This window comes from Nycticebus coucang, chromosome 13 (genome assembly GCF_027406575.1).
Source record: "Nycticebus coucang isolate mNycCou1 chromosome 13, mNycCou1.pri, whole genome shotgun sequence".
NCBI lineage: Eukaryota > Metazoa > Chordata > Mammalia > Primates > Lorisidae > Nycticebus > Nycticebus coucang.
The window spans coordinates 24,411,711-24,438,446 of NC_069792.1; the positions used below are offsets into that span (position 1 = coordinate 24,411,711).

Here is a 26,736-nt window from a genome sequence, read left to right on the forward strand (position 1 = left end):
GTCTCAACTTAAAAGAAAGAAGCTAAGGCAAATTAATTAAGTAGAGAGTTTATTTGGGTTAAGCTTGAGGACTGCAACCCAGGAACATAGATTTAAGTTGCCCTGAATAGATATTTCAATTAGCAGGAGTTAATAGAGGGCTATCAACAGAAAATAAGCCATACTCTGTAAAATAATTTAAAGAGGTTTATTCTGACCCGAATTTGAGGGCCCTGGCCTGAAGCCAGGCCCAAGAAGCCTTGAGCACGTGGACTCACTCTGGTGAGCTTACGGTTTGGTTTTATACATTTCAGGGAGACAGAAATTACAGATAAAATCATAAATCATACATGGAAGGCATACATTGGTTCAGCCTGAAGAGGTGGGACATCTCAAAGGGATTGAGTTTTACAGGTTATAGGGGAGTTTAAAAATTATTTGGCTGACAATTGGCTGAAAGAGTTAGGTTTTGTCTAAAAGACCAGGAGTCAGCAGAAAGGAAATGCTGGAGTTAAGATAAGGTAGTCTGTTAATCAGAGACAAGCTACCAGTTCCAGATGGGTACTCAGACTTAGGTACATTGAGGACCAGCGATTTTGTCTTACATAGCTTTAGTCCTGTTAATGAATTACACTGGACATCTGTGAGAAGGGAGGGGTTCCCAATGAGGCATGTTTGACCTCCTTTCTCATGGCTAGCAACTCAGTTTTAGAGTATTCCCTTAGTCAAGAGGAGGTCCTGTCAGTCAGCCACTGGAGGGGGGATTGGGAGGGCGGGCAGGGGAGGGCTTAAGAATATTTTAGTTCACAAGACTTTTAAAGGGAAACAAGAGGCATTTCTTGAATTGTGTGAACGAAAATAAAATCTTTAATTCTGGCTGACTAAATGGACCTTCTCTTGGCCAAAGGGACCTCAGAAAAACCTTAAAACTGAATTGTTGGCCTTGAGGAGAGGGGAGTCAGACACACCTGGTCCTGCTCCCACCATTGGGAGGTACCATTTGTAAAGGGAAAAGCTGCTAAATCATTTAACAGGCCTAAGGCCTTTCAAGACAAAGGTTAAACCACACCTGCGGGCCATCCCTTTCCTTAACAGATCACTGGAGTGTCTCATTTGGTTCCAGCCACACAATCTCCATTTTCTTCCTCCAAGATGATCAGCACACTCAGACCTCGACAAATAATCCTTCCCTGAGCATGGAATGTACTTTTCCCAAATGTATGCACAATTTATTCTTCTTTTCCCACTTTGTTTTATGCTGAAATATAACTTCTTCTAAGAGTCCTCCCTAACCAGTGTTATAATGACACAGGTTTCTCCCGCTCAGGGCTGGACATGAACTCCATTCTTAGGCCTAAGTAAGCTCAACCACATTCTCTAGGACTAAGCAGGTTCAAAGCCAGTCTGACCAGCATCCCACTTAAGCCTCCATTCTTGGAGCGGAGAACACACCCTAAACAAGACCAAATTTATACACAAGGGCAGTCTTAAAATTAACTTCTCCTCTCAAGTCCCTGGTGCCAAACTGTTGTGACATTCCATCTCCCCAAACCTGCTTGCCCATAGGGTAAGAAAAGCATATATAAACCCCTAGACACAAGGCCCACATGGGGTAGCTGCTTGGGAACTCCCCTTCAGCATATAACCCCCTAGACAAAAGGCCCACATGGGATAGCTGCTTGGGAACCCCCCTTCAGCATATAAACCCCTAGACACAAGGCCCACTTGGGGATAGCTGCGTGGGAACCCCCCTTCAGCATATAAACCCCTAGACACAAGGCCCACTTGGGGTAGCTGCTTGGGAAACCTCCTTCAGCATGCCAAAGACTTAGACTTTCTTCTATCCTTATCTATCAATAAAATTTGTCCTTTTGCTGACCCAAGTGGTCCGTGGATTCGTTCTTTCAATCTCTGGGATCAAGGACTCGGCAGAGAGAGAAATTCCTGCTATAATAAGACACCTATATAACAGAGGTTCTAATTAGATGGAAACTTATTTCTCTCTTATCCAGGACTGATGTGGTGCCTTGAGGACCCAAACACTGTGGATCTGGTCTGAATGGTCCAATATGGCCCCTCATCATATCTACAACCCAGTTAGCACCTTTCCATTAACAATACTACTCAGACCTTCCTAACCCTGGGCAGTGAGACATGGGCGGAGGCGAGCACGCCTAGTGAGCCCAAATCAATGCCTTCCCAAGTCACAAACGGGGAAACCGAGGTGGTACATTATGGCTGACATGCAAAATCTGGTAGAAAGATTGGAGAGGGCAGTGGGCCGCCTGGAGGCAGTATCCCATACCTCTGACATGCACTGTGGGTATGGAGACAGTTCATCAAAAGGGGCAATTCCATATGTGCAAGCATTTGACTCACTGCTTGCTGGTCCTGTGGGAGAGTACTTGAAGATCAGTAAAGAAATTGGGGGAGACGTGCAGAAACATGCGGAGATGGTCCACACAGGTCTGAAGCTGGAGCGAGCACTCTTGGTTACAGCCTCTCAGTGTCAGCAGCCAGCAGGTAATAAGCTTTCTGATTTGTTGGCACCCATCTCAGAGCAGATCCAAGAAGTGATAACTTTTCAGGAGAAGAACCGAGGCAGCAAGTTGTTCAATCACTTGTCAGCTGTCAGTGAAAGTATCCAGGCCCTGGGCTGGGTGGCTATGGCTCCCAAGCCTGGACCTTATGTGAAAGAAATGAACGATGCTGCCATGTTTTATACAAACTGAGTCCTCAAGGAGTAAAAAAATGTGAATAAGAAGCATGTAGACTGGGTCAAAGCTTACTTGAGTATATGGACAGAGCTGCAGGGTTACATTAAGGAGTTCCATACCACTGGACTGTCCTGGAGCAAGACGGGGCCTGTGGCAAAAGAACTGAGTGGATTACCATCTGGCCCCTCTGTTGGATCAGGCCCTCCTCCCCCACCGCCAGGACCACCTCCTCCCCCAGTCCCCACCAGTTCAGGCTCTGATGAATCTACATCCCGTTCAGCATTGTTTGCGCAGATTAATCAGGGGGAGACCATCACACATGCCCTAAAACATGTATCTGATGACATGAAGACTCACAAGAACCCTGCCTTGAAGGCTCAGAGTGGTCCGGTACGCAGTGGCCCCAAGCCATTCTCTGCACCCAAACCCCAAACCAGCCCATCCCCCAAACCAACCACAAAGAAGGAGCCAGCTCTACTTGAACTGGAAGGCAAGAAGTGGAGAGTGGAAAATCAGGAGAATGTTTCCAACCTGGTGATTGATGACACAGAGCTGAAACAGGTGGTTTACATATACAAATGTGTCAACACCACATTGCAAATCAAGAGCAAAATTAACTCCATTACAGTAGATAACTGTAAGAAACTTGGTCTGGTATTTGATGACGTGGTGGGCATCGTGGAGATAATCAATAGTAGGGATGTCAAAGTTCAGGTAACGGGTAAAGTGCCAACCATTTCCATCAACAAAACAGATGGCTGCCATGCTTACTTGAGCAAGAATTCCCTGGATTGTGAGATAGTCAGTGCCAAATCTTCTGAGATGAACGTCCTCATTCCTACGGAAAGCGGTGACTTTAATGAGTTTTCAGTCCCTGAGCAGTTCAAGACCCTATGGAATGGGCAGAAGCTGGTCACCACAGTGACAGAAATTGCTGGTTAAGCGAAGTGCCACTGGGTTCTTTGCCCTCTCCCTTCACACCATGGGATAAATCTGTATCAAGACAGTTCTTTTCTAGATTTCCTCTACCTTTCTGCTCTTAGACTGCTTCTCTACTCTGAGAAGCACAGCTACCTGCCTTCACTGAAATATACCTCAGGCTGAGATTTGAGGTGGGATAGCAAGTCAGTTGATCTTCTGCAGGAAGGTGCGACCTTTCCATATCAGTTCAATCACACCACCAGTCCATTCTTAATGAACTGCGGAGCAGGACTGGTGCCTTTCAGCTTTTGGCTTTGTGGGTGTTATTCTACCAACAGACAGTCCTTTGAGAAGAATAAAACAGTCCTAGGAATTAACAGATCAGAATGTTCACACTAGTTAATCTTTTTTCTGACAATGAGCATGAGGGTAGTAGAAGCTGGCATTGATTCCAGACAGTTCTTCTAACCAAACTAACTTTTCAATGTTGACAAGTGAAGGCAAGGGTAGAACCGGATGAAAAGCCGAGGCTTGGCCATCTGGCATCCAAGCGAATTGTTCCCTATAAGCATTCCTTTTATTCTGCATTCCATCCTGGTCTGTTTCAACCATGAGATAGGAGGTTCTTTGGTACTAGCTACTGTAGCAGTGCCCTTCATCCAGGGCCATTAAAGGTGTCTTGGACTCTTTCTTTCTCTGGGCTCCCTGCCTAGCACCTTCCTACCTTTCCCTAAAGATGTCTTTAAAGGAAAAACAACACATCACTCCAAGATGTCTGGCATTCCTTCCTCTTTACCTGCTAGGTGCCTGTCATCTATCTTCACTGCCTCCTTTTCTCTGTCATGCTCAACAACTTAACAGCTTCTGTTCAGGCACCTGAACCAGAGGACTAAAACCTCCCCTGCAGACTGGTTTTAGGTCTCAGTTGATGTAAGAATCTTACACAGCATTACTAATATAAATTTCAGCCCCACCCCCACCCCGGACAAACAATTACCAAAATATGCAACTTTTTTTGGTGGGAAGAGAGATAGTCCTGTGATTTATACCCATTTCCTGAGGCCTGGGGAAATAAACCTTTATGTACTTAAAGTTATACAGAAAATAGAATAAAGTTAATACCAAAAAAAAAAAAAAAAAAAACAATACTACTCACACAGCTGGCTGTGATGGCTAACACCTGTAATCCTAGCACTTTGGGAGGCCAAGGTAAATGGACTGCTTGAACTCGAGAGTTTGAGAACAGCCTGAGCATGAGCAAGACCCTGTATCTACTAAAAATAAAAAAAACTAGCCGGGTGTTGGGGTGGGTGACTATAGTCCCAGCTACTTGGGAGGCTGAGGCAAGAGGATCACTTGAGCCCAAAAGTTTGAGGTTGCTGTGAGTTATGATGCGAGGGAACTCTACCCAGGCCAACAGAGTTAGAGTAAACAAAAAGAACAATACTGCTCACGCAATATTTATAAAATAATCAGACGTCACTGTTTTAAGTCTTGTTTATTACTTATCTTTTCTTGCTCATGAAGAGTCAGTGACTTATGAAAACATTGCTTAGATAATTTAATTGGCCTTGTATTCTTTCTTTTGGTGAGATCTTACAGTTTTCATCAAATTGCTCTTTGAATTTCTTCACTGTAGTATTTTATTTTGTTTTATTTTTTTAATAGTATTTTAGCTGGCTTAGTTGATCTCAGTCCTCAATTCATCCTATATGTCCCACTATTAAGAAAAAGAGTTTATGGAACTGAACTTTTCCTTGCACCTGAACAACTGTATGATCTCATATTTCTTCTCCCCATCTTGCTCCTTTCCTCTCACCCCTAATAATTGGTTTCACCATTCAATGAATTTCTTAGTTGAGTTTTTTAAGAATTCCTGGGGATTTCCATAATGCCCATGGAAGAGTCTTTTTCTTTTGTAAAGTTATAAGGTCAATAGTGGCCATTACATTGTGCTAGCTTTCCAAAGGCATTTCAAAACTACACCCTTTGTTCTTTTTAGTTCTCTTCTCTTTTCTAGTGAATAAATAGAATTGTTTGTAGAAAATTGCCCTTGATCTGCAAATGTAATTCAGCTAAATCCTGAGAACAGTAATTCTTTTATTTTGATTAGTTGATGGCATCATCACAGGCATCCTATGGAAAACCCCACGGCTTGTGGAAATAGCCATTTTCCTTGCTAGTGATTTCCTCTAGGAATTAAGACCATGGTTTGATTGTGTGGCCCTGGGCAGCTGAGGCTGAGAGATTTACATGGATTGTTATTCTGCATAAAGAAAACTGGGGTGGGCAATTTTCAAATGAATGAGTAGAACCCAATTAGCAAAAATCATGGGAAACTTAGAAGGTAGTTATTCCATCAGAGCTTGAAGCCTAGAGGCCAAAAGGTTTAGGTCAATTGCACAAATCCTCCTACAGAGTTACATTAACGTAAACCTTTCCTGATATTACGTTAAGGCAAATGCCATGAGAAAGTTTTGTTTTGTTTTGTTTTTTGAGACAGAGTCTCACTCTGTTACCCTGGGTAGAGTGCAGTGGAGTCATCATATGTCACAGTAATCTCAAATTCCCAGGCTGAAATAATCCTCCTGCCTCAGCCTCCCAAATAGCTTAAGACTACAGGCACATGCCCCATGCCCAGCTAATTTTTCTACTTTTTGTCAACATAGGGGGTCTTGCCATGTTGCCCAGGCTGGTATCAAGTGATTCTCCTACCTCAGCCTCCCAAAGTGCTAGGACTAAGGTGTTAGGACTCCAGGTGTTAACCATTATTCCCAGAACTTTCTTAATTTTATTTTGTTTATTTTAGTTTCTTAATTTTAAACAAACAAACAAAACCTAATTGTAGAAAAGGTCTAGGTTCTAGGCTTTAGTAATCCTTAGCAGTTTGTTGAAGATTTAGCCTTTCGGATCTGGAGAACTTTGGTTTGTTTCTTTTTAAGGAGAAAAGTCCACCAGAGGGTTGATACGGCAACCATATCAGGCTCATTTGCCAGTGCTTACTGTATCAGTTTGCATATCTGCTCTTTATTGTTAGATACTTGGATTACTTACAGTGTTTGAAACTATAAACTATACTAAGAAGATTCTTACTCTGTCACCACCTGCCATGGTGTCAGTCTAGCTCACAGCAACCTGAAACGCCTGGGCTGAAGTGGTCCTCCTGTCCCAGCCTCCTGAGCAGCTGGAACTACAGGCACTCACCACCGTGCCTGACTAATTGCTCTGTTTTTAGTAGAGACAGGGTCTTGCTTTGCTCAAGCTAGTCTTCAACTCCTGACCTCAAGTGATCCTCCCAGAGTGCATGAGTCACTGCAGCCAGCCTGAAGATCTTAATATAAATTAACTTTAAAATTAAATGACATTTAATTGAGATGATAAAAATGAATTCATTCCTAATTAATTAGAGGAGGATAGTTAGGCATGTAAAATTAAAAACGAAAGTTTTAGCATTCTACAGTTTAAAACAATGGCCAAGTGCCAGAGAGACTATGAGACAAGGAAGCAATCTTGTGAGTAAGAGAGAAACCTACATGTTATATGTTCTTACAGCTTAGTCAGAAAGGTCGTACATGTGGGTCAAAACTTAGTGATGATCAGAGTGTGGGGAGAAGGCAAAGCAATGGAGACCTTGGGGATAACTAGAAATTGAGGTAGCTCACAGACTTCTATTGCCTTTAATGCTCTTCTCTTTCAAAAATTCCAAGATGAGCATTTTTTTCCTCTGGGGAAATGATCCCATTTAAACATTCATGAGTTAACCACATTTTACTTTCAGTGCAACAAAGAAAAATGGCTCTGTCTCATACATTTTAGCTGTCTTGTCAGTGAGTTGTCAGGCTAGAGGATTTCTTTGACATTCCTACTAATTGCCATTCTCTATGAACAGAAATTTACTTCAAAATGGAAAGTAGGTTCTGGTTCATCTTTAAGTTTTGACTCACATATAAGCTGTCTGACTAAGCTGTGAGAGTGTGTAACATCTCTGGCAGTCACTGCTCGGGCTTCAGAGAGGGACAGGGCAGTGTCCAGGTGGGCAGAGCGCTGTCTGATTACCTTTGTTCCCTAATAACTGGGGTCCAGGATAGATGTTATTCTCCATCTGTTCAAAACATCTGTCCGGTGCTTGATGCCGAGAATACAAACAGAAAAATGTTCGATCTTTGTCTTCAAGGTGGTCATAAATTTGTGAGTCCCGAAATCAGAAGGGATAAAAAGCGAACCAAGCAATGATCAAATGAGAAAGAGCCGTTTCATGCCTTAACATAACTTAAATTTTAAAATCACACAGGGAAGAACAGATGAAAATTAAAACAAATAGGCTGTAGTAACATGGCAACAACAAAAATACCTACGTAAAGCGCTGTTCCGTTCTCCCTACAGCAAACTGATGACTACTTACATCAAACGTGGGCACTTTAACATTTAAGGTCTACTACTTAGCAAAACTTCAAAAAATGTTATCCAAGTATGAGTAAGTTAATGATGCACTGTAAAAGACTTTACTATATGGAATAATTACCGTGTCAGTCAAGGCCCCAGCACAAAACAGATGACACATTTAAATTAGGGTGATTTGAGCAGAGTTTAATAAAGGACAAGTTTACAGAGGTGTGGAGCAGGTGTAGGAAAACCACGAAGAATGCTGCAGCACCTCCAGGCTAAAAGTGGTGGCACTCCATTACTGCTTCAGGACTAAGGGGTCAAGGGCAGGGGAGCACATACAGGAATCACCAGGCAGAGAGGGTCTGTCTGACAGAACTGCCTGGCTCCTTTATGCAATTAGCCCACTGGGAAGTAACCCTGCAGACAGAAACTGCTCTCTGCTATCTCCCCAAGCTCTCCTGCTGCTCTCTCCACTGGCAGGACCCGATGAGACCAGGAGAAAAAGGAGCCAGCTGACCTCATCTCTACACTTCCCGGAACACAGAGGAGGGTGGAGGGGGTGGAGAGCAGTCTGGAGGGGTGAATGGAAGATACCCAGAGTGACTCAAGATATCAAAAACCTGCAAGTCAGTGTTCTCAAAGACCTCTGCAGCTGCTTCCTAGACAATGTTTGACAACTCCTAGAACTGGTCATTTAATGTTTACCAAAACTGTAAGGGCACAACAAAAACTCTTCAAATTTATAAGGGATACATTTTCCAAGTTAGCAAGGCAGTATAATTTGAAGAAAGAAGAAGTTATGCACATGAGAGAAAGGGCTTTTCTACAATTTTTCAAAACAGAGTGCACATTTTCTGTTTTTGTCATTTTAAAAATTTTAATTATTATGGGTACATATAGTTGTAAATATTTATAAGGTACGTGTAATTTTGTTTTTGTTTTGAGATAAGGCCTCACTTTGTTGCCCCAGGCTAGAGTGCAGTGGCATCATTGTAGCTCACAACAACCCTATACTCTGAGGCTCAAGTAATCCTCCGGCCTCAGCCTCCCAAGTAGCCTATACTACAGGTGCCTACCACCATGCCCAACTAGTTTTTCTATTTTTTGTAGATACAGAGTCTCAGGCAGGGCTGGTCTTGAGCTCCTGGGCTCAAGCAATCCTCCCACCTCATCTCCCAAAGTACTAGGATTATAAGCATGAGCCACTGTGCCCAGCCTCTTGTGATTTTTTTTTTGAGACAGAGTATCAAGCTGTGTCTGGTTAGAGTGCTATGACATCAGTCACAGTGACCTCCAACTCTGTGTTTTAAAAGATCCTTTTGCCATTAAAGATGGCGGCCGAGTAACAGCTTCCCTGCAACAGGGCACGGTGAATCTGGGGAGATAAGACTCCAGGCATCTCTGGCTGGTGGGATCTGCCTATAATTATCCCTTTGAGGATACAGGGAGTCAGCAAGGGACTTCTGGACCCCAAGAGGAGGACAAAAACAGTGGAAAACTGGCAAGTGGTTGCGTGTATTCGATCGACCTAATCCTGCCAGCAACCATAAGTATAAGCAGCAGTGAGGCTGCAAACCGGAAAGACCTTGCCTGTGAACTGTTTCGGTGTTTTTGGACTTGGCACTCAGTTGAACTGCCTTGGGGAGAGCTTGAGCAGGAGTGCAGAGAACTTTGGGCATTGTCAAGGGTCCCAGACTGAGCCACTGAGCTGGGCCGCAGGGAGCCATTGTAGAGAACTGCCCCAGCAAGCTCCGCCCTCAGGGTCTCAGAGCAAGGATCGGGCGAGACCTAGTAACCTAGTGACTGAGCAGCCTAAAGGCAGGGACTGAGCTGCCTTACAGCCTTAACCCTTAGGGGCAGAGTGAGATGGTTTGGGCACACTGGAGACTTGGGCTGTTGCCCTGGGTAGAGTGCTGTGGTGTCTCATAGCAACCTCAAACTCCTGGGCCTGGCGCCACCCGGACCTCCATAAGAGCTGTGCCATGAACCCCGACCTGCGACCTGCACCCACCGGGCCTCCACATTCCCTGAACAGGAACTGCAGGAGCTGTGCAATCCTGCGTCCTCCCTCCTGTGTCCTCTAGGCCTCCACACTGGCCCGCTCATCTGGCAAGGTGAGCCATATGCCCTCTGGAGCCCTCCCTGCCTCTGCGCAGAGCCCTTCTCCTGGCAAGAGACTGCTGAAGCCTTGGGCTCTCTGTACCAAAGTCATTGGGCACCAGGCACTCCCAGAACAGTGCGCACCACCTCCTGCCTGTTGCTGGATCCGGGTGTGTCACACACTGGAGTTGCTTCCACAACCAGAACAACCTAGCTGGGGCAGTCCCAGAGGAAATACACATGGTCACTCCCTACAAAGATCCAGCAACAATAGAGTAATCCCGCTGGGGTCTAATCTTGGAGAGACACCTCCCCAACTCTGAGGACGGCCAGAGGCAATGGTGAAAAACAATCATGAGGCAAAATCAACAGAAAAACTCTGGCAATATGAATAATCAGAGTAGATCAACTCCCCCAAGGATCAATGGGGCAGACACAGCACAAGATCCCATGCACAAACAAATAGCTGACATGTCAGAAATCAAATTCAGAATCTGGATAGCAAATAAGATCAAATTAGAACTCCAAGCAGTAACCCAAAAGATATCTCAAGAATTCAACAAATTCAAAGACCAAATGACCAAAGATTTTGACACATTGAGACAAGAAGTTGCAGCCCTCAAAGGTCTGAGAAACACAGTAGAATCCCTCAGTAACAGAATGGAGCAAGCAGAAGAAAGGATTTATGACATTGAAGACAAAGCTTTCGAACGCTCCCAAACTCTCAAAGAGGAAGAGAAATGGAGGGCAAAAACAGATCACTCTCTCAGAGAGCTCTGGGATAATTTGAAGAAAATCAATATTCGTCTTATAGGGATCACCGAAAGCAATGAAGTGGCTTCACAAGGCACAGAGTCTCTTCTCCATGAGATTACGAAGGAGAACTTTCCAGACATGCCAAGAGATTCTGAAATTCAGATAGCAGACAGTTTCAGAACTCCAGCAAGACTCAACCCAAATAAGACATCCCCCAGACACATCATAATCAATTGCACTAAAGTTAATATGAAGGAGAAAATTCTGAAAGCTGCCAGATGAAAGAAAACCATTACCTACAAGGGGAAGAATATTAGAATAACTGCAGATCTCTCTGCTGAAACCTTTCAAGGTAGCAGAGGATAGTCATCGACTTTTAATCTCCTAAAACAAAATAACTTTCAACCCAGGATCCTATACCCAGCTAAACTGAGTTTCAATTATGATGGAGAAATTAAATACTTCAATGACATTCACATGTTGCAGAAATTTGCCATAACTAAACTAGCTCTCCAGGATATTCTCAGACCTATCCTCCATAAAGACCAGCGTAATCCTCCACCACAAAAGTAAACTCACCCAGAAAATTTTAATCAAATTCCAACTTCCACAGTCGCAAAAGGATTAAAAATGTCCACTGGACTCTCGAAAGGCTTATCAATATTCTCCATTAATGTGAATGGTTTAAACTGCCCTCTAAAGAGGCACAGGTTGGCTGACTGAATACAGAAACTCAAGCCAGATATCTTCTGCACACAAGAATTGCATCTTACATTAAAAGACAAATATAGACTCAAGGTGAAGGGATGGTCATCTATACTCCAGGCAAAAGGAAAGCAGAAAAAAGCAGGTGTTGCAATCCTGTTCACAGACACAATTGGCTTTAAACCAACCAAAATAATTAAGGATAAGGATGGACACTTCATATTTGTTAAAGGTAATACTCAATATGATGAGATCTCTATTATTAATATTTATGCACCCAACCAGAATGCACCTCAATTTATGAGAGAAACTCTAACAGACATGAGCAAATCTATTTCCTCCACTTCCATAGTAGTTGGAGATTTTAACACCCCTTTAGCAGTGCTGGATAGATCTTCCAAAAAGAAGCTAAGCAAAGAAATGTTAGATTTAAACTCAACCATTCAACATCTGGACTTAACAGACATCTATAGAACATTTCAATCCAACAAAATTGAATACACATTCTTCTCATCAGCCCATGGTACATACTCCAAAATCGACCACATCCTAGGCCACAAATCTAAACTCAACAAATTAAAAAAAATAGAAATTATCCCTTGCATCTTCTCAGACCATCATGGAATAAAAGTTGAACTCAATAACAACAGGAACCTGCATACCCATACAAAAACATGGAAGCTAAACAACCTTATGCTGAAGGATAGATGGGTTATAGACGAGATTAAGAAGGAAATCACCAAATTTTTGGAACAAAACAACAATCAAGACACGAATTACCAGAACCTCTGGGATACTGCAAAGGCAGTCCTAAGAAGGAAATTTATAGCACTGCAAGCCTTCCTCAAGAAAACAGAAAGAGAGGAAGTTAATAACTTAATGGGACATCTCAAGCAACTGGAGAAGGAAGAACACTCCAACTCCAAACCCAGCAGAAGAAAAGAAATAACCAAAATCAGGGCAGAACTAAATGAAATTTAAAACAATAGAATCATACAACAGATCGATAAATCCAAAAGTTGGTTTTTTGAAAAGATCAATAAAATAGATAAACCTTTGGCCAACCCAACCAGGAAAAAAAGAGTAAAATCTCTAATTTCATCAATCAGAAATGGTAATGATGAAATAACAACAGACCCCTCAGATATTCAAAAAATCCTTAATGAATACTACAAGAAACTCTACTCTCAGAAATATGAAAATCTGAAAGAAATTGACCAATACCTGGAAGTATGCCACCTACAAAGACTTAGTCAGAACGAAGTGGAAATGTTGAACAGGCCTATATCAAGTTCTGAAATAGCATCAACTATACAAAATCTCCCTAAAAAGAAAAGCCCAGGACCAGATGGCTTTACATCAGAATTCTACCAAACCTTTAAAGAAGAACTAGTACCTTTATTACTAAACCTATTCCAAAATATAGAAAAAGAAGGAATATTACCCAACACATTCTATGAAGCAAACATCACCTTGATCCCCAAACCAGGGAAAGACCCAACAAGAAAAGAAAATTATAGACCAATATCCCTAATGAATATTGATGCTAAAATACTCAATAAGATCCTAAGAAACAGAATTCAACAACACATCAAAAAAATTATACACCATGATCAAGTGGGATTTATCCCAGGTTCTCAAGGCTGGTTCAATATACATAAATCTATAAATGTAATTCAGCACATAAACAAACTAAAAAATAAGGACCATATGATTCTTTCAATTGATGCAGAAAATGCTTTTGATACTATCCAGCATCCCTTCATGATCAGAACACTTAAGAAAATTGGTATAGAAGGGACATTTCTTAAACTGATAGAGGTCATCTACAGCAAACCCACAGCCAATATCGTATTGAATGGAGTTAAATTAGAATCATTTCCACTTAGATCAGAAACGAGGCAAGGTTGCCCATTGTCTCCATTGCTCTTTAACATTGTAATGGAAGTTTTAGCCATTGCAATTAGGGAAGAAAAGGCTATCAAGGGTATTCACATAGGTTCAGAAGAGATCAAACTTTCACTCTTCACAAATGATATGATCATATATCTGGAAAACACTAGGGATTCTACTACAAAACTTTTAGAAGTGATCAAGGAATACAGCAATGTCTCAGGCTACAAAATCAACACCCACAAATCTGTAGCCTTTATATATACCAACAATAACCACGCTGAAAAAACAGTCAAGGGCTCTATTCCTTTCACAGTAGTGCCAAAGAAGATGAAATATTTGGGAGTATACCTAACAAAGGTTGTTAAAGATCTCTACAAAGAGAACTATGAAACTTTGAGAAAACAAATAGCTGAAGATGTTAACAAATGGAAAAACATACCATGCTCATGGCTGGGTAGAATCAACATTGTTAAAATGTCCATACTACCCAAAGCAATATATAATTTTAATGCAATTCCTATTAAAGCTCCATTGCCATATTTTAAAGATCTTGAAAAAATAATACTTCATTTTATATGAAATCAGAGAAAACCTCGAATAGCTAAACATTACTCAGCCATAAAAACAAAGCAGGAGGAATCACGCTACCAGATCTGAGACTGTACTATAAATCTATAGTGATCAAAACAGCATGGTACTGGCACAAAAACAGAGAAGTAGATGTCTGGAACAGAGTATAGAACCAAGAGATGAATCCAGCTACTTACCATTATTTTCTCTTTGACAAGCCAATTAAAAACATTCAGTGGGGAAAAGATTCCCTATTCAACAAATGGTGCTGGGTGAACTGGCTGGCGACCTGTAGAAGATTGAAACTGGACCCACACCTTTCACCATTAACTAAGATAGACTCTCACTGGATAAAAGATTTAAACTTAAGACATGAAACTATAAAAATACTTGAAGAAAGTGCAGGGAAAACTCTTGAAGGAATTGGCCTGGGTGAATATTTTATGAGGAGGACTCCCCAGAATGGGAGAAAATATTTGCAGATTATACCTCCGATAAAGGTCTAATAACCAGAATCCACAGAGAACTCAAATGTATTAGCAAGAAAAGAACACATGACCCCATCTCAGGGTGGGCAAGGGACTTGAAGAGAAACTTCTCCAAAGAAGACAGACGCACAATCTACAAACACATGAAAAAAAAGCTCATCATCCTTAATCATCAGAGAAATGCAAATCAAAACTACTTTGAGATATCACCTAACCCCAGTAAGAGTAGCCCACATCACAAAATCCCAAAACCAGAGATGTTGGCGTGGATGTGGAGAAAAGGGCACCCTTCTACACTGCTGGTGGGAATGCCCACTAATATGTTCCTTCTGGAAGGATGTTTGGAGAATACTTAGAGACCTAAAAATAGACCTGCCATTCGATTCTATAATTCCTTTAATAGGTTTATACCCAGAAGACCAAAAACCACAATATAACAAAGACATCTGTACCAGAATGTTTATTGCAGCCCAATTCATAATTGCTAAGTCATGGAAGAAGCCCAAGCGCCCATTGACCCATGAATGGACTAGCAAACTGTGGTACATGTATACCATGGAATATCATGCAGCCTTAAAGAAAGATGGAGACTTTACCTCTTTCATGTTTACATGGATGGAGCTGGAACATATTCTTCCTAGCAAAGTATCTCAGGAATGGAAGAAAAAGTATCCAATGTACTCAGCTCTACTATGAAGCTAAATTATAGCTTTCATATGAAGGCTATAACCCAACTATAGCACAAGACTATGGGGAAAGGGCCAAGGAAGGGGAAGGAAGGGGGGGAGGTCATGGTGGAGGGAGGATAATGGGTGGGGCCACACCTACAGTGCATCTTAGAATGGGTACAGGTGAAACTTACTAAATGCAGAATACAAATGTCTACATACAGTAACTAAGAAAATGCCATAAAGGCTACGTTGAACAGTTTGATGAGAATATTTCAGATTGTATATGAAACCAGCACATTGTACCCCTTGATTGCACTAATGTACACAGGTATGATTTAAGAATAAAAAATAAATAAATAAATGAAAAAAAGAGATCCTTTTGCCTCAGTTTTTTTATTTTTAGTAGAGACAGGGTCTCACTTTTGCTAGGCTGGACTTCAACTTGTGAGCTCAAACAATCCACCCACCTTGGCCTCCCAGAGTGCTAGGATTACAGGCATAAGCCACTGTGCCCGGCCTCTTGTACTGTTTTGATGTAGGCATACAATGTGTATTGATCAAGTCACAGTAGCTGGGGTGTCCATCCCGTCGAGTGTTTCATCATTTCTTTGTGTTAGGATCATTACATTCTACTCTTTTAGTTATTTTAAAGCGTACTATAACTTTGTTGTGCTATCAAATATTGTTCATTCTATCCAATTAATTATATTTTTGCACCCATCAATCATCCCCACTTTGTCTCCCACTCCATACTACCTTCCTAGTCTCTGGTAACCAATGTTCTACTGTCTCCATGAGATGAATTGTTTTAATATTTAGGTCCCACATATGAATGAGAAGATGAGAAATTTGTCCTTTTGTGCTTGGCTTATTTCACTTAACGTAATGTCCAGTTTAATTTATGTTGCTATAAATGTCAGGATTTCATTCTTTTTTTTTTTTTTTTAGCGCTTGAGGGAACTTTAATAAAAGCAAGGGGGAAAAAATGTGCTATAAAAGCAATGCAGAGGGGTTCTGTTCCAGGCGATTTTGCCTCTTGTACAAGTAGAATAAAGTCATCGAGTCAGAGTTTTAAAGGTGAATGCGATTTCAGGAATATGGTATTCCATTGTATGTATGCACCTCAGTTTCTTTTTTTCCTTTAGAGACAGAGTCTCACTTTATCACCCTCGGTAGAGTGCTGTAGCATCACAGCTCACAGCAACCTCCAACTCCTGGGCTTAGGCAATTCTCTTGCCTCAGCCTCCTGAGTAGCTGGGACTACTGGTGCCCGCCACAACACCTGGCTATTTTTTTGTTGTTGCAGTTTGTCCGGAACTGGGTTTGAACCTGCCACCCTCGGTATACGGGGCCAGCGCCCTACCCACTGAGCCATAGGTGCTGCCCTGCACCACAATTTCTTTATCTATTCACCTGTTGATGGACACTTGGATTATTCCAAATCTTGGCTATTGAAAATAGTGCTTCAATGAATGAGAATACAGATATCTTTTTGATACACCAGTTTCTTTTGGACAGATAGCCAGCAGTGAGATTGGTGGGTCATATGGTAGTTCTATTTTTAGTTTTTTGAGGAACATCCATATTGTTCTCCATAATGGTTGCACTAATTTACATTCCCACCAACAGTGTACAAGGGTTTCCCTTTCTCCACTTCCTCACCAGCGTTTGTTACTACTGCCAGTCTTTTTGATAAAAGCCATTTATTTTAACTGGAGTGAGATGATATGTCATTATAGTTTTTTTTTTTTTTTTTGTAGAGACAGAGTCTCACTTTATGGCCCTCGGTAGAGTGCCATGGCATCACACAGCTCACAGCAACCTCCAACTCCTGGGCTTAAGCGATTCTCTTGCCTCAGCCTCCCAAGTAGCTGGGACTACAGGCACCCGCCACAACGCCCAGCTATTTTTTGGTTGCAGTTCAGCCGGGGCCGGGTTTGAACCCGCCACCCTCGGTATATGGGGCCGGCGCCTTACCGACTGAGCCATAGGTGCCGCCGGTCATTATAGTTTTAATGTGCATTTCTCTGATGAGTAATGATGTTGAGCATTTTTTCATATAGTTGTTGGCCATTCATATGTCTTCTGAAAAAAGTCTATTCAGATCTTGTGACCATTTTTAAATCAGATTATTTGTATTTTTCCCTATCAAGTTGATGGCACTCCTTATGTATTCTAATTATCAATCCCTCGTCAGATGGATAGTTTGCAAAAATTTTCTCCCATTTCATGGGTTGTCTCTTCATTTTGTTGATTGTATCCTTTGATTTTGGAAGATTTTTAGCTCTTGGAAGATTTTTAGCTCTGGATCTGTCCAATTTTGCTTTTGTTGCTTGTGCGTTGAGGGTATTACTTAAGAAGTCCTTGTCCGGACCAATGTCCTAAAGCATTTTCCCAGTGTTTTCATTTAATAGTTACATAGTTTCAGGTCTTAGATTTAAATCTTTAAACCATTTTGATTTGAATTTTGTATTTGGTGAGAGATAAGGGTCTAGTTTCATTTTGTATATATGAATACACAGTTTCCCCAGTACCACTTATTAAAGGGACTGCCCTTTCCTCACAGAGTGTTTTTGATGCCTTTGTCAAAGATAAATTCACTGTAGATGTGTGAATTTATTTCTGGGTTATCTATTCTGTTTCATTGGTCCCTGTGGTCTGTTTTTATGCCAGTACCATGTTGTTTTGGTTACTATAGCTCTGTAGTATAATTTGAAATCAGGTAATGTGATTCCTCTACTTTTGTTCTTTTTGCTCAACATAGTTTTGGCTATTTTGGTGGTTCCATATAAATTTTAGAATTATTTTTTCTATTTCTGTGAAGAATATCATTGATTGTATTGTATTGTATCTGTAGATTATTTCGGGTAGTACAGACATTTTCACAATATTGATTCTTCCAATCCATGAGCATGGAATATCTTTCCTTTTTTCTTTGCATCCTCTTCAATTTCTTTCATCAATGTTTTATAGTTTTCATTGTAGAGATCTTTCACTTCTTTGATTAAGTTTATTCCTAGGTATTTTATTTTTGTAAATGGGATTATTTTCTCAATTTCTTTTTCAGAATGTTTCCTGTTGGCATATAGAAATGCTACTGACTTTTTTTTTTTTTTTTGTAGAGACAGAGTCTTACTTTATGGCCCTTGGTAGAGTGCTGTGGCCTCACACAGCTCACAGCAACCTCCAACTCCTGGGCTTAGGCGATTCTCTTGCCTCAGCCTCCGGAGTAGCTGGGACTACAGGCGCCCGCCGCAACACCCGTCTATTTTTTTGGTTGCAGTTTGGCCGGGGCCGGGTTTGAACCGGCCACTCTTGGTATATAGGGCCAGCACCTTACCTATTGAGCCACAGGTGCCGCCCGTTACTGACTTTTGTAATGTGATTTTCTATTCCGCAACTTTACTGAATTTGCTTATGAGTTCTAATAGCTTTTTTTTTTTTGTGGAGTTTTTAGGTTTTTCTAGATATAAGATCATATTGTCTGCCAACAAGGATGATTTGACTTCTTCCTTTCCAATTTGGATGCTCTTTATTTTTTTCTCTTGTCTGATTGCTCTAACTAGAACTTCCAGTAATATGCTGAATAATGCTGGTGAAGGTGGACATCTTTGTCTTGTTCCAGATCTTAGAGGAAAAGCTTTTAGTTTTTCCCCATTCAGTGTGAAACTAGCTATGAGTTTGTGATAAGTAGCTTTTGTCATGTTGAGGCATGTTCTTTCTATACCCAGTTTTTAAAGCATTATTTTTGTTATGAAGAGATATTGAATTTTATTGAATGCTTTTCCATTCAATAAATGTATCACATTTATTGATTTGCATATATTGAACTATCTTTGCATTTCTGGGATGAATTCCATTTAATTATGATAAATAATCTTTTAATGTGTTTTGAATCTGTGCGTTAGTATTTTGTTAAGGATTTTTGCATCTGTGTTCATCAGAGATATAGCCCTATTGTTTTCATTTTTGTTGTATCTTTGTCTGGTTTTGGTATCAGGGTGATAAAGGCCATGTCGAATGAGTTCGGGAATATTCCTTCCTCCTCAATTTTTTGGAACTGTTTAGATAGAATTGGTATTAAGTCTTCTTTGAATGCTTGGTAGAATTCAGCAGGGAAGCCACTGGGTCCTGGACTTTTCTTTGATGGAAGGCATTATAATATGCTTCTATCTCGTTACTTGTTATTGGTTTATTTGGGTTTTGGATTTTTTCCTGGTTTGATCTTGGTAGACTGTATGTGTCTAGGAATTTATCCATTTTTTCTAAGTTGTCCAATTTATTGGCATGTGGTTGCTCATAGTAGTACCCCTCCCACCCCTTTCCTTCCCTCTCCCTCCCCTTCCCTCCTTCATCGTAGGCTAAGGTTGTGTTTCATTTTTCATATGTAAGTGCATATGAAATGACCCTTTGGATTTTATATGCAATGACCCTTTGGATTTCATATGCAATGACCCTTTGGATTTCTGAAGTATTCATTATAACCTCTCCTTTTTCATTTCTGATTTTATTTATTTGGATTTTCTTTCTTTTTTCTTAGTCTGGCTAAAGGTGTCAATTTGGTTTATCTTTTCAAAAAATCAACTTTTCATTTTGTTGATCTTTTTGGCTTTAATTTTATTAATTTCTGCTCTGATCTTTATTATTTCTTTTCTGCTACTAATTTTGGGTTTGGTTTGCTCTTATTTTTCTAGTTTGTTAAGATGAAGCATTAAGTTGCTTTCTTGAAGCTTTTCCACTTTTTTGAAATAGGCATTTATTGCTATAAATTTTGCTTTTTCTGTATCCTATAGGTTTCAATATGTTGTGTTTTCATTTTCATTTGTTTTGAGAACCTTATTAGTTTCCTTCTTAATGTCTTCAGTAACGCACTGATCATTCAGAAGCATATTGTTTCATTTCCATGTATTTGAATAGTGTTCTTTTTGTTATTGTTTTTTGTTAATAGTTTTACTATTTATTTATTGTTTATTTATTTCACCCTATTGTGGCTGGAGAAAATACTTGACGTGATTTCAATTTCTTTTTTATGAAATTTTTAAGACTTGCTTTGCAGTCTCACATATGATATATGCTTGAGAATGATGTTGGAGCTGAGGAGAGGCATGTGTATTCTGAAACTGTTAAATGAAACACTGTAAAAATCTAATAGGTACATCTGGACCTATAGATTACGTACAATTTTTTTTGTTGATTTTTCAATCTGGATGATCTGTATAATGCTGAAAATAGGGTGTTGAGGTCTCCATTGACTATTGTATTGGGGTCTATCTCACTTTTTAGCTCTGATGTTATTTGCTTTATACATCTGGGTGCTCCAGCGTTGGGTGTGATATATTGAGAATTGTTATATCCTCTTGCTGAATTGCCCCTTTATCATTACATAATGACTTTGTCCTTTTATTACAGTTTCGTCTTGAAATCTATTTTTTTCTTTCTTTTTTTTTTTTTGAGATAGAGTTTCACTTGGTCATCCTTGGTAGAGTGCTGTCATGTCACAGCTCACAGCAACCTCAAACTCCTGGGCTTAAGCCTTTTTTTTGTCTCAGCCTCCCGAGTAGCTGGGACTACAGGCACCCACCACAGTGCCTGGCTATTTTTTTTTTTTTAGAGAGACGAGGTCTCACTCTGGCTCAGGCTGGTCTTGAACTCATGAGATCAGGCAATCCACCCACCTCCCAGAGTGCTAGGATTACAGGCGTGAGCAGTAACCATCATGCCCAGTTTTGAAATCTATTTTGTCTGTTAGAAGTATAGCTACTTCTGATCTTTTTTGGTTTCCATTTGCATGGAATATCTTTTTTTTAATCTCTTTTTATTTTCACCCTATGTGTACGTTTACAGGTAAAATTAGTTTCTTGTAACAATATATGGTTGGGTATTTGGGTCTTTTTATTTTTTATCCATTCTGCCACTGTATATCTTTTGATTGAGGGGTTTAGTTGATTTCCATCCCATGTTATTATTGATAGGTAAGGACTTACCACTGCTATGGTGTTATTTGATTTCTAGTTGTTTTGTAGTTTTTTCTTTCTTCCTGTCTTCTTCTGTGTAATAGTGTTTTTCTCTGGTAGTATGTTTTAATATCTTGCTTTTTATTTTTTGTGTATCTGTTATAGGGTTTTTGATTTGAGGTTTCCATGAGGCTGCAAAAACCATTTTACAACCAATTATTTCCCCCATATGACACTTAATTCTGCTTATAAACAAACACACAAAGAAGCAAAGAGAAATCTAAAGGAAATTCTATACTTTAACTCCCCCTTCTGGTATTTGACTCTTCATTTTTTTCCATTTATATCTTTCTATACTATCTCTGAAAAAGTTGTGTAGTTATTATCTTTTATAAGTTTTTCTTTTAGTCTTCCTACTCAAAGTATAAGTGGTTTATATACTGCAATTATACCAATAGGATATTCTGTATTTGTGTGCTTCCTGTTCTCAATGTGTTGTACATCTTCAGATTATTTCTTATTGTTCATTAATGTAATTTTCTTTCAGATTGAATAACTCCTTTTAACATTTTTTGTAGGGCAACTGTGGTGCTGATGAAGACTCTCAGGTTTTGTTTTTCTGGGACAGTCTTGTTTAATTTTCATGTCTTTTTTTTCAACTTTGAAACAATTTTCATAATTGATTTAATTTTTAAAGTATATTTTTGCAGGATATAATATTCTGGGGTTCATGTTCTTTCCCTATAGCACTTTTAATAAGTCATGCCACTCTCCCCCAGCCTGTCAGGTTCCCACTGAGAAGTCTGCTGCTAGACATTTTGGAGTTCCTTTACATGTAATGTTTTTCATTTTTCTTGCTTCCCTTGGGACCTTTTCTTTATCCATTACCTTTGGGAGCTTGATTATCAAATGCCTTTAGGTCATCTTGTTTGGGGGAAATCTGCTTGGTGTTCTGCTGCTTTCTTGGACCTGAATATTGATATCTTTCTCTAGGTTCGGAAGCTTCTGTGTTACTATTTCTTTGAAAAAACTCGCTGCCTGATTCTCTCCCTCTACCTCCTCTTTAAGGCCAATAATGTTAGATTTGCCCTTTTGAGGCTATTTTCTAGATCTTATAGGCATGCTTCATTCTTTTTATTCTTTTTTTTTTTTCTGTGTATTTTCAAAGAGTATGTCTTCAGGCTCACGACGTCTTTCTTCTGTTTTATCAATTCTGCTGTTGAGCGATATGCATTTTTCAGGTCCAGAATTTTGACTTAATTTTTTTACTTATTTCAGTGTCTTTGTTAAATTTCTCTGAAAGGGTTATGAATTTCTTCTCTGTGTTGTCTTGAAGTTGACTGAGCTTCTTCCGGACAGCTGTTTTGAAGTCTTTGCCTGAAAGGTTCACAGGATTTGTTAACAGTGTCTTATTTAGTTTGTTTGGTGAAGTCATGTTTTTCTGGATGAGTTTGATGCTTGCGAATGTCTGTCTATGTGTGGGCAATTGAAGAGTTATTTATTTTAGAATGTTATGGGTGTACGAACATTTTGCTTACCTGCATTACTTTTGTACAGTTTGAGTCAAGGTTATACTTGTGTCCATCCCCCAGAAGGTGTGCATTGTATACTTTACATATGAATTTATCCATCCCCCTCCTTCTCCCTCCGATCTTCTTGATTTCCATTGAATTTTGCTACCATTTGTACATACAGGTTGATCATTCAGTTCCAATTTATTTATTTGTTTATTTTCCAAAAGGATTGCTTTTATTTATCCAGCAAGTGATAGTGATCCCTAACCACTCCTAGCAGGAGGAGGATTGGGAGAGGTTCCTTTCTCAGTCCAAGGGCCTCCACAATGTTGGTCTGTTGGTTCCAAACACGTAGACAGGTGGCATCACAGATTTGGTAAACTAATAATGCTTAATCTCTCTCTGCTAGAGCAACAAGGTGAGCATCAATCTCTGCTTCTGTAAGAATCCTGAATTTAGGATTTTCAACTGTAACTACTCCAACTTCTATTTCTGAAGGTTTGAAATTAATTGACAGAACAGTAGACAGGCATGTAATCGCAGTTTCCACTGTCTGTTCAAATGTCCAATCAAATTTCTTCTTCACTTTTTTTTCAAGGAAGCTGGTTGACTCAGTTTGTTTAACTCCTGCTGCAGTGGCTTTAAACCCACAGTAGTAACCCGCAGGATCACACTTGTACACCTGAGGGCCTTGTTCTTCATCTATACCAATTAAAATCACACAACAACCAAGAGGCCTCATTTCAGCATTCTGTGTGTAGACCTGAGAAATGTCAGCAATTCTTTTACACAGCATGTCCACGGGAATCTCATAGCCATACTTGTATTTCCAATTAGCTGCCTCATAGCGTGCCCTCTGTACCTGGGATCTGCTGTCAGCTGTCATTCTTGTCATCACAGAGCCAATGTTTTCTGTTATCTTGAATAAGTGAGTCACTGTGCTGGAATCCAATAATTTATCAGGTACTTTCTTCTGTGTGACAATTACTGCACAATCTTTCCCTCTGACAGCTACTGACGTAAGGCCACCTTGGTTAATAGCTTTAAAAGCATATTCTACTTGGTAGAGCCGACCTTCGGGTGAAAAAATGGTAATGTGGCGGTCAAAATCGGCGCTGGATCCACGGGACATTTTGGTGCACCTACTACTTCAAGCACAGTATCCGGGCCCCTGAGCTCTCGCACCAGGCGTAAAAGTCCCCCCGGAAGTTGCAGCGACTGCTTCCGGGGCACTCTCAGTTCCAATTTAAAAGTGAAGACATGTAGTGTTTGTTTTTCCATTCCTGTGATACTTCACTTAGGAGGATGATCTCCAGTTCCATCCAATTTGTTTCAAAAGGTATTAGTTATTATTTTTTTATGGCTGAGTAATAATCCATGGCATACATATACCATATTTTATGAATGGACTCATGTATTGAAGGGCACTTGGGTGGTTCCATGCCTTTTTGATTGTGAATTGTGTTCCTATAAACATTTGGGTGCAAGTGTCTTTTTAAATTTTATTATTTTATTATTATTATTTATTTATTTTTTGAAACAGAGCCTCAAGCTGTCACCCTGGGTAGAGTGCCCTGGAGTCACAGCTCACAGCAACCTCCAACTCCTGGGCTTAAGCAATTCTCTTGCTTCAGCCTCCAAATAGCTGGGACATAGGTGCCCACCACAATGCCTGGCTATTTTTTGGTTGTAGTTGTCTTTGTTGTTTGGCAGGCTCCAGGCTGGATTCGAACCTGCCAGCTCTGGTGTATGTGGCTGGCACCCTAACTGCTTGAGCTACAGGTGCCAAGCCCTTTTTTAAATAGAATGTCTTTTTTTTTCCTTTGGGCAAAGACCCAGTAGTGGGATTGCTTTTAGTTCTTTGAGGTATCTCCATACTTTCCACAGAGGTTGTACTAGTTTGCAGTTCCACCAATGGTGTATAAGTTTTCCTTTCTCTCCATATGCATGCCTGCATCTGTTGTTTTAGGATTTTTGTTTGCAGCTATATCAGTACCGGTGGGGGGAGGAGGGAGCATGCCCAGTAGTGTTGTGATTCTTACAGACTGCTGGTGGTACCACCTGGGTGGACTTGGATAGGTAGATAAGGGAGAAGTCCCTGGATTATCAGGCAAAGTCCTCTACTCTCATTCCACACTCTCTGTGCTGGTCTACTGGTCTTGGGGGAGGACTGATGTGGGCACTCTGTTGTGGCTATGACAGCTGGGACTGCACCAGGTCACACCTGAAGCCCTCCTAGTCTCACCTGAAGCCAGTGGTGACTATTGCCTGGCTACCTCTGATGTGTATTCCAGACCCAAGGGCTCTTTAGTTCACAGATCCTGCATCCTGCCAGGAAAAAGTCTTTCCCTCCACAGCAGCATGTTTCCTTCTGGCCCAGCATGAGTTTGGAAATGCCATCTAGGAACTAATGCCTAGACTCAGGAGCTTCAGGAATTTGGGTTGTGCTTTATTTTACTATGGTGAGCTAGTACTCAAGTTGCAAAACAAAGTCCTCTGAACTGTTTCTTTTACTTTCCCCAGGTGGAAGAAGACTCCTTTAAGCTGTACTGCCTGGAGTTTGGGGAGGGGGTGACACAGGCACTGGCTTGGCCACCACTGCAGTGTGTCTCACCATGTCGTATGCACCGTGTGCACTTCATGTACGTAGGCTCTGAGCTAGCACAGCCATAGTAATTGCTCAAGGACTACAACCCCTGTGGCCTGACTGCCTTATGAATTTATTCCATGCCCCAGGCTGCTCTTTGTCAGCAGGTGGCTGGGGCTAGCTGGGATTAGCCGGAACTCAGGTTTCTACTGTTAGGTGGGAGGATTTATTTCCCTTTGGGATGGTCTAAATGCTCCCTCTATGTGCTCCAGCGAATTCTACTCTGTGCTCTATGCTGTGACAGCCTTGAATTCCAATGCAAACTCCCACTACCCTTTTCTACTCCTTCCAGACTTTCCCTGCACTTGGTGTGCTGTTGGGGTGCTGTGGGGAGGGATGGGGAGATGTGGCATAGGCAATGCAAGATTGTCTTTTCTGCCCTCTCCAGTGCCACTTTCCTTGATATAATGTGAAAACCAGGTACTGTGATCACTGTCCTGATTTTTGGTTTTTCTGAAGGTTATTCCTTGAGTGAACGGGTGTTGAATTTGGTGTGTTTGCAGAAGGATGGAGGTTTCTATTCAGCTATCTTGCTCTGCTCTCCACTCTGTACAAACATTTTCTGATATTACCAATAAAGAGAAAGCCATCCTGAATTCATTTTTAAAAAATCAATACATGATCAATGATAGAGACTGAAAACGTTTTACTAAGAAAGTCAAATTATCCTTAAGTAATGTAGCCTCTCCTAAATTGTGAAGGGCAAATTATGAATTTATCATTATAACCTTCATCTTTTCTTCCAGTAATTCTCTTTGTCCTTTTTCTTTTTTTTTTTTATTGTTGGGGATTCATTGAGGGTACAAGAAACCAGGTTACAGGCTCGATGCCTGTGGCTCAAGCGGCTAAGGTGCCAGCCACGTACACCTGAGCTGGTGGGTTCGAATCCAGCCCGGGCCCGCCAAACAACCATGACGGCTGCAACCAAAAAATAGCCAGGCATGGTGGCAGGCGCCTGTAGTCCCAGCTACTTGGGAGGCCGAGACAGGAGACTCGCTTGAGCCCAGGAATTTGAGGTTGCTGTGAGCTATGATGCCACAGCACACTACCCAGGGCAACAGCTTGAGGTTCTGTCTCAAAAAAAAAAAAAAGAGACCAGGTTACACTGATTGCATTTGTTAGGTAAAGTCCCTCTTGCAATCCTGTCTTGCCCCCAGAAGGTGTGTCACACACCAAGGCACCACCCCCCTCGCTCCTTCCCTCCCTCTGCTCTCCCATTCCCCCATGTCCTTAATTGTCATTAATTGTCCTCATATCAAAATTGAGTACATAGGATTCATGCTTCTCCATTCTTGTGATGCTTTACTAAGAATAATGTCTTCCACTTCCATCCAGGTTAATACAAAGGCTGTAAACTCATTTTTTTAATGGCTGAATAGTATTCCATGGTATACATATATCACAGCTTGTTAATCCATTCCTGGGTTGGTGG

The 26,736-nt window shown here is 40.8% G+C and overlaps 3 protein-coding genes across 3 annotated transcripts; 2 read left to right on the top strand and 1 right to left on the bottom strand.

Moving 5' to 3' along the window:
* Nucleotides 1–2,213: 2,213 nt before the first annotated feature.
* LOC128563790 (adenylyl cyclase-associated protein 1-like) lies at nucleotides 2,214–2,711 on the top strand. Its single transcript, XM_053559255.1, has one exon. It carries the CDS (start codon nucleotides 2,214–2,216, stop codon nucleotides 2,709–2,711), a length of 498 nt encoding a protein of 165 aa, XP_053415230.1.
* A 330-nt stretch (nucleotides 2,712–3,041) lies between these two features.
* Nucleotides 3,042–3,638, top strand: LOC128563789 (adenylyl cyclase-associated protein 1-like). The gene has a single exon (XM_053559254.1). The coding sequence runs from the start codon at nucleotides 3,042–3,044 to the stop codon at nucleotides 3,636–3,638; it is 597 nt and encodes a 198-aa protein (XP_053415229.1).
* A 19,237-nt stretch (nucleotides 3,639–22,875) lies between these two features.
* Nucleotides 22,876–23,885, bottom strand: LOC128563785 (proteasome subunit alpha type-6-like). The gene has a single exon (XM_053559249.1). The coding sequence runs from the start codon at nucleotides 23,787–23,789 to the stop codon at nucleotides 23,049–23,051; it is 741 nt and encodes a 246-aa protein (XP_053415224.1). The 5' UTR covers nucleotides 23,790–23,885; the 3' UTR covers nucleotides 22,876–23,048.
* Nucleotides 23,886–26,736: the final 2,851 nt, after the last annotated feature.

Excerpts from the sequence above, each read along its gene's own strand:
- LOC128563790 (XM_053559255.1), top strand. The coding sequence starts at position 2,214 with ATGGCTGACATGCAAAATCTGGTAGAAAGATTGGAGAGGGCAGTGGGC.
- LOC128563785 (XM_053559249.1), bottom strand. The coding sequence starts at position 23,789 with ATGTCCCGTGGATCCAGCGCCGATTTTGACCGCCACATTACCATTTTT.
- LOC128563789 (XM_053559254.1), top strand. The coding sequence starts at position 3,042 with ATGAAGACTCACAAGAACCCTGCCTTGAAGGCTCAGAGTGGTCCGGTA.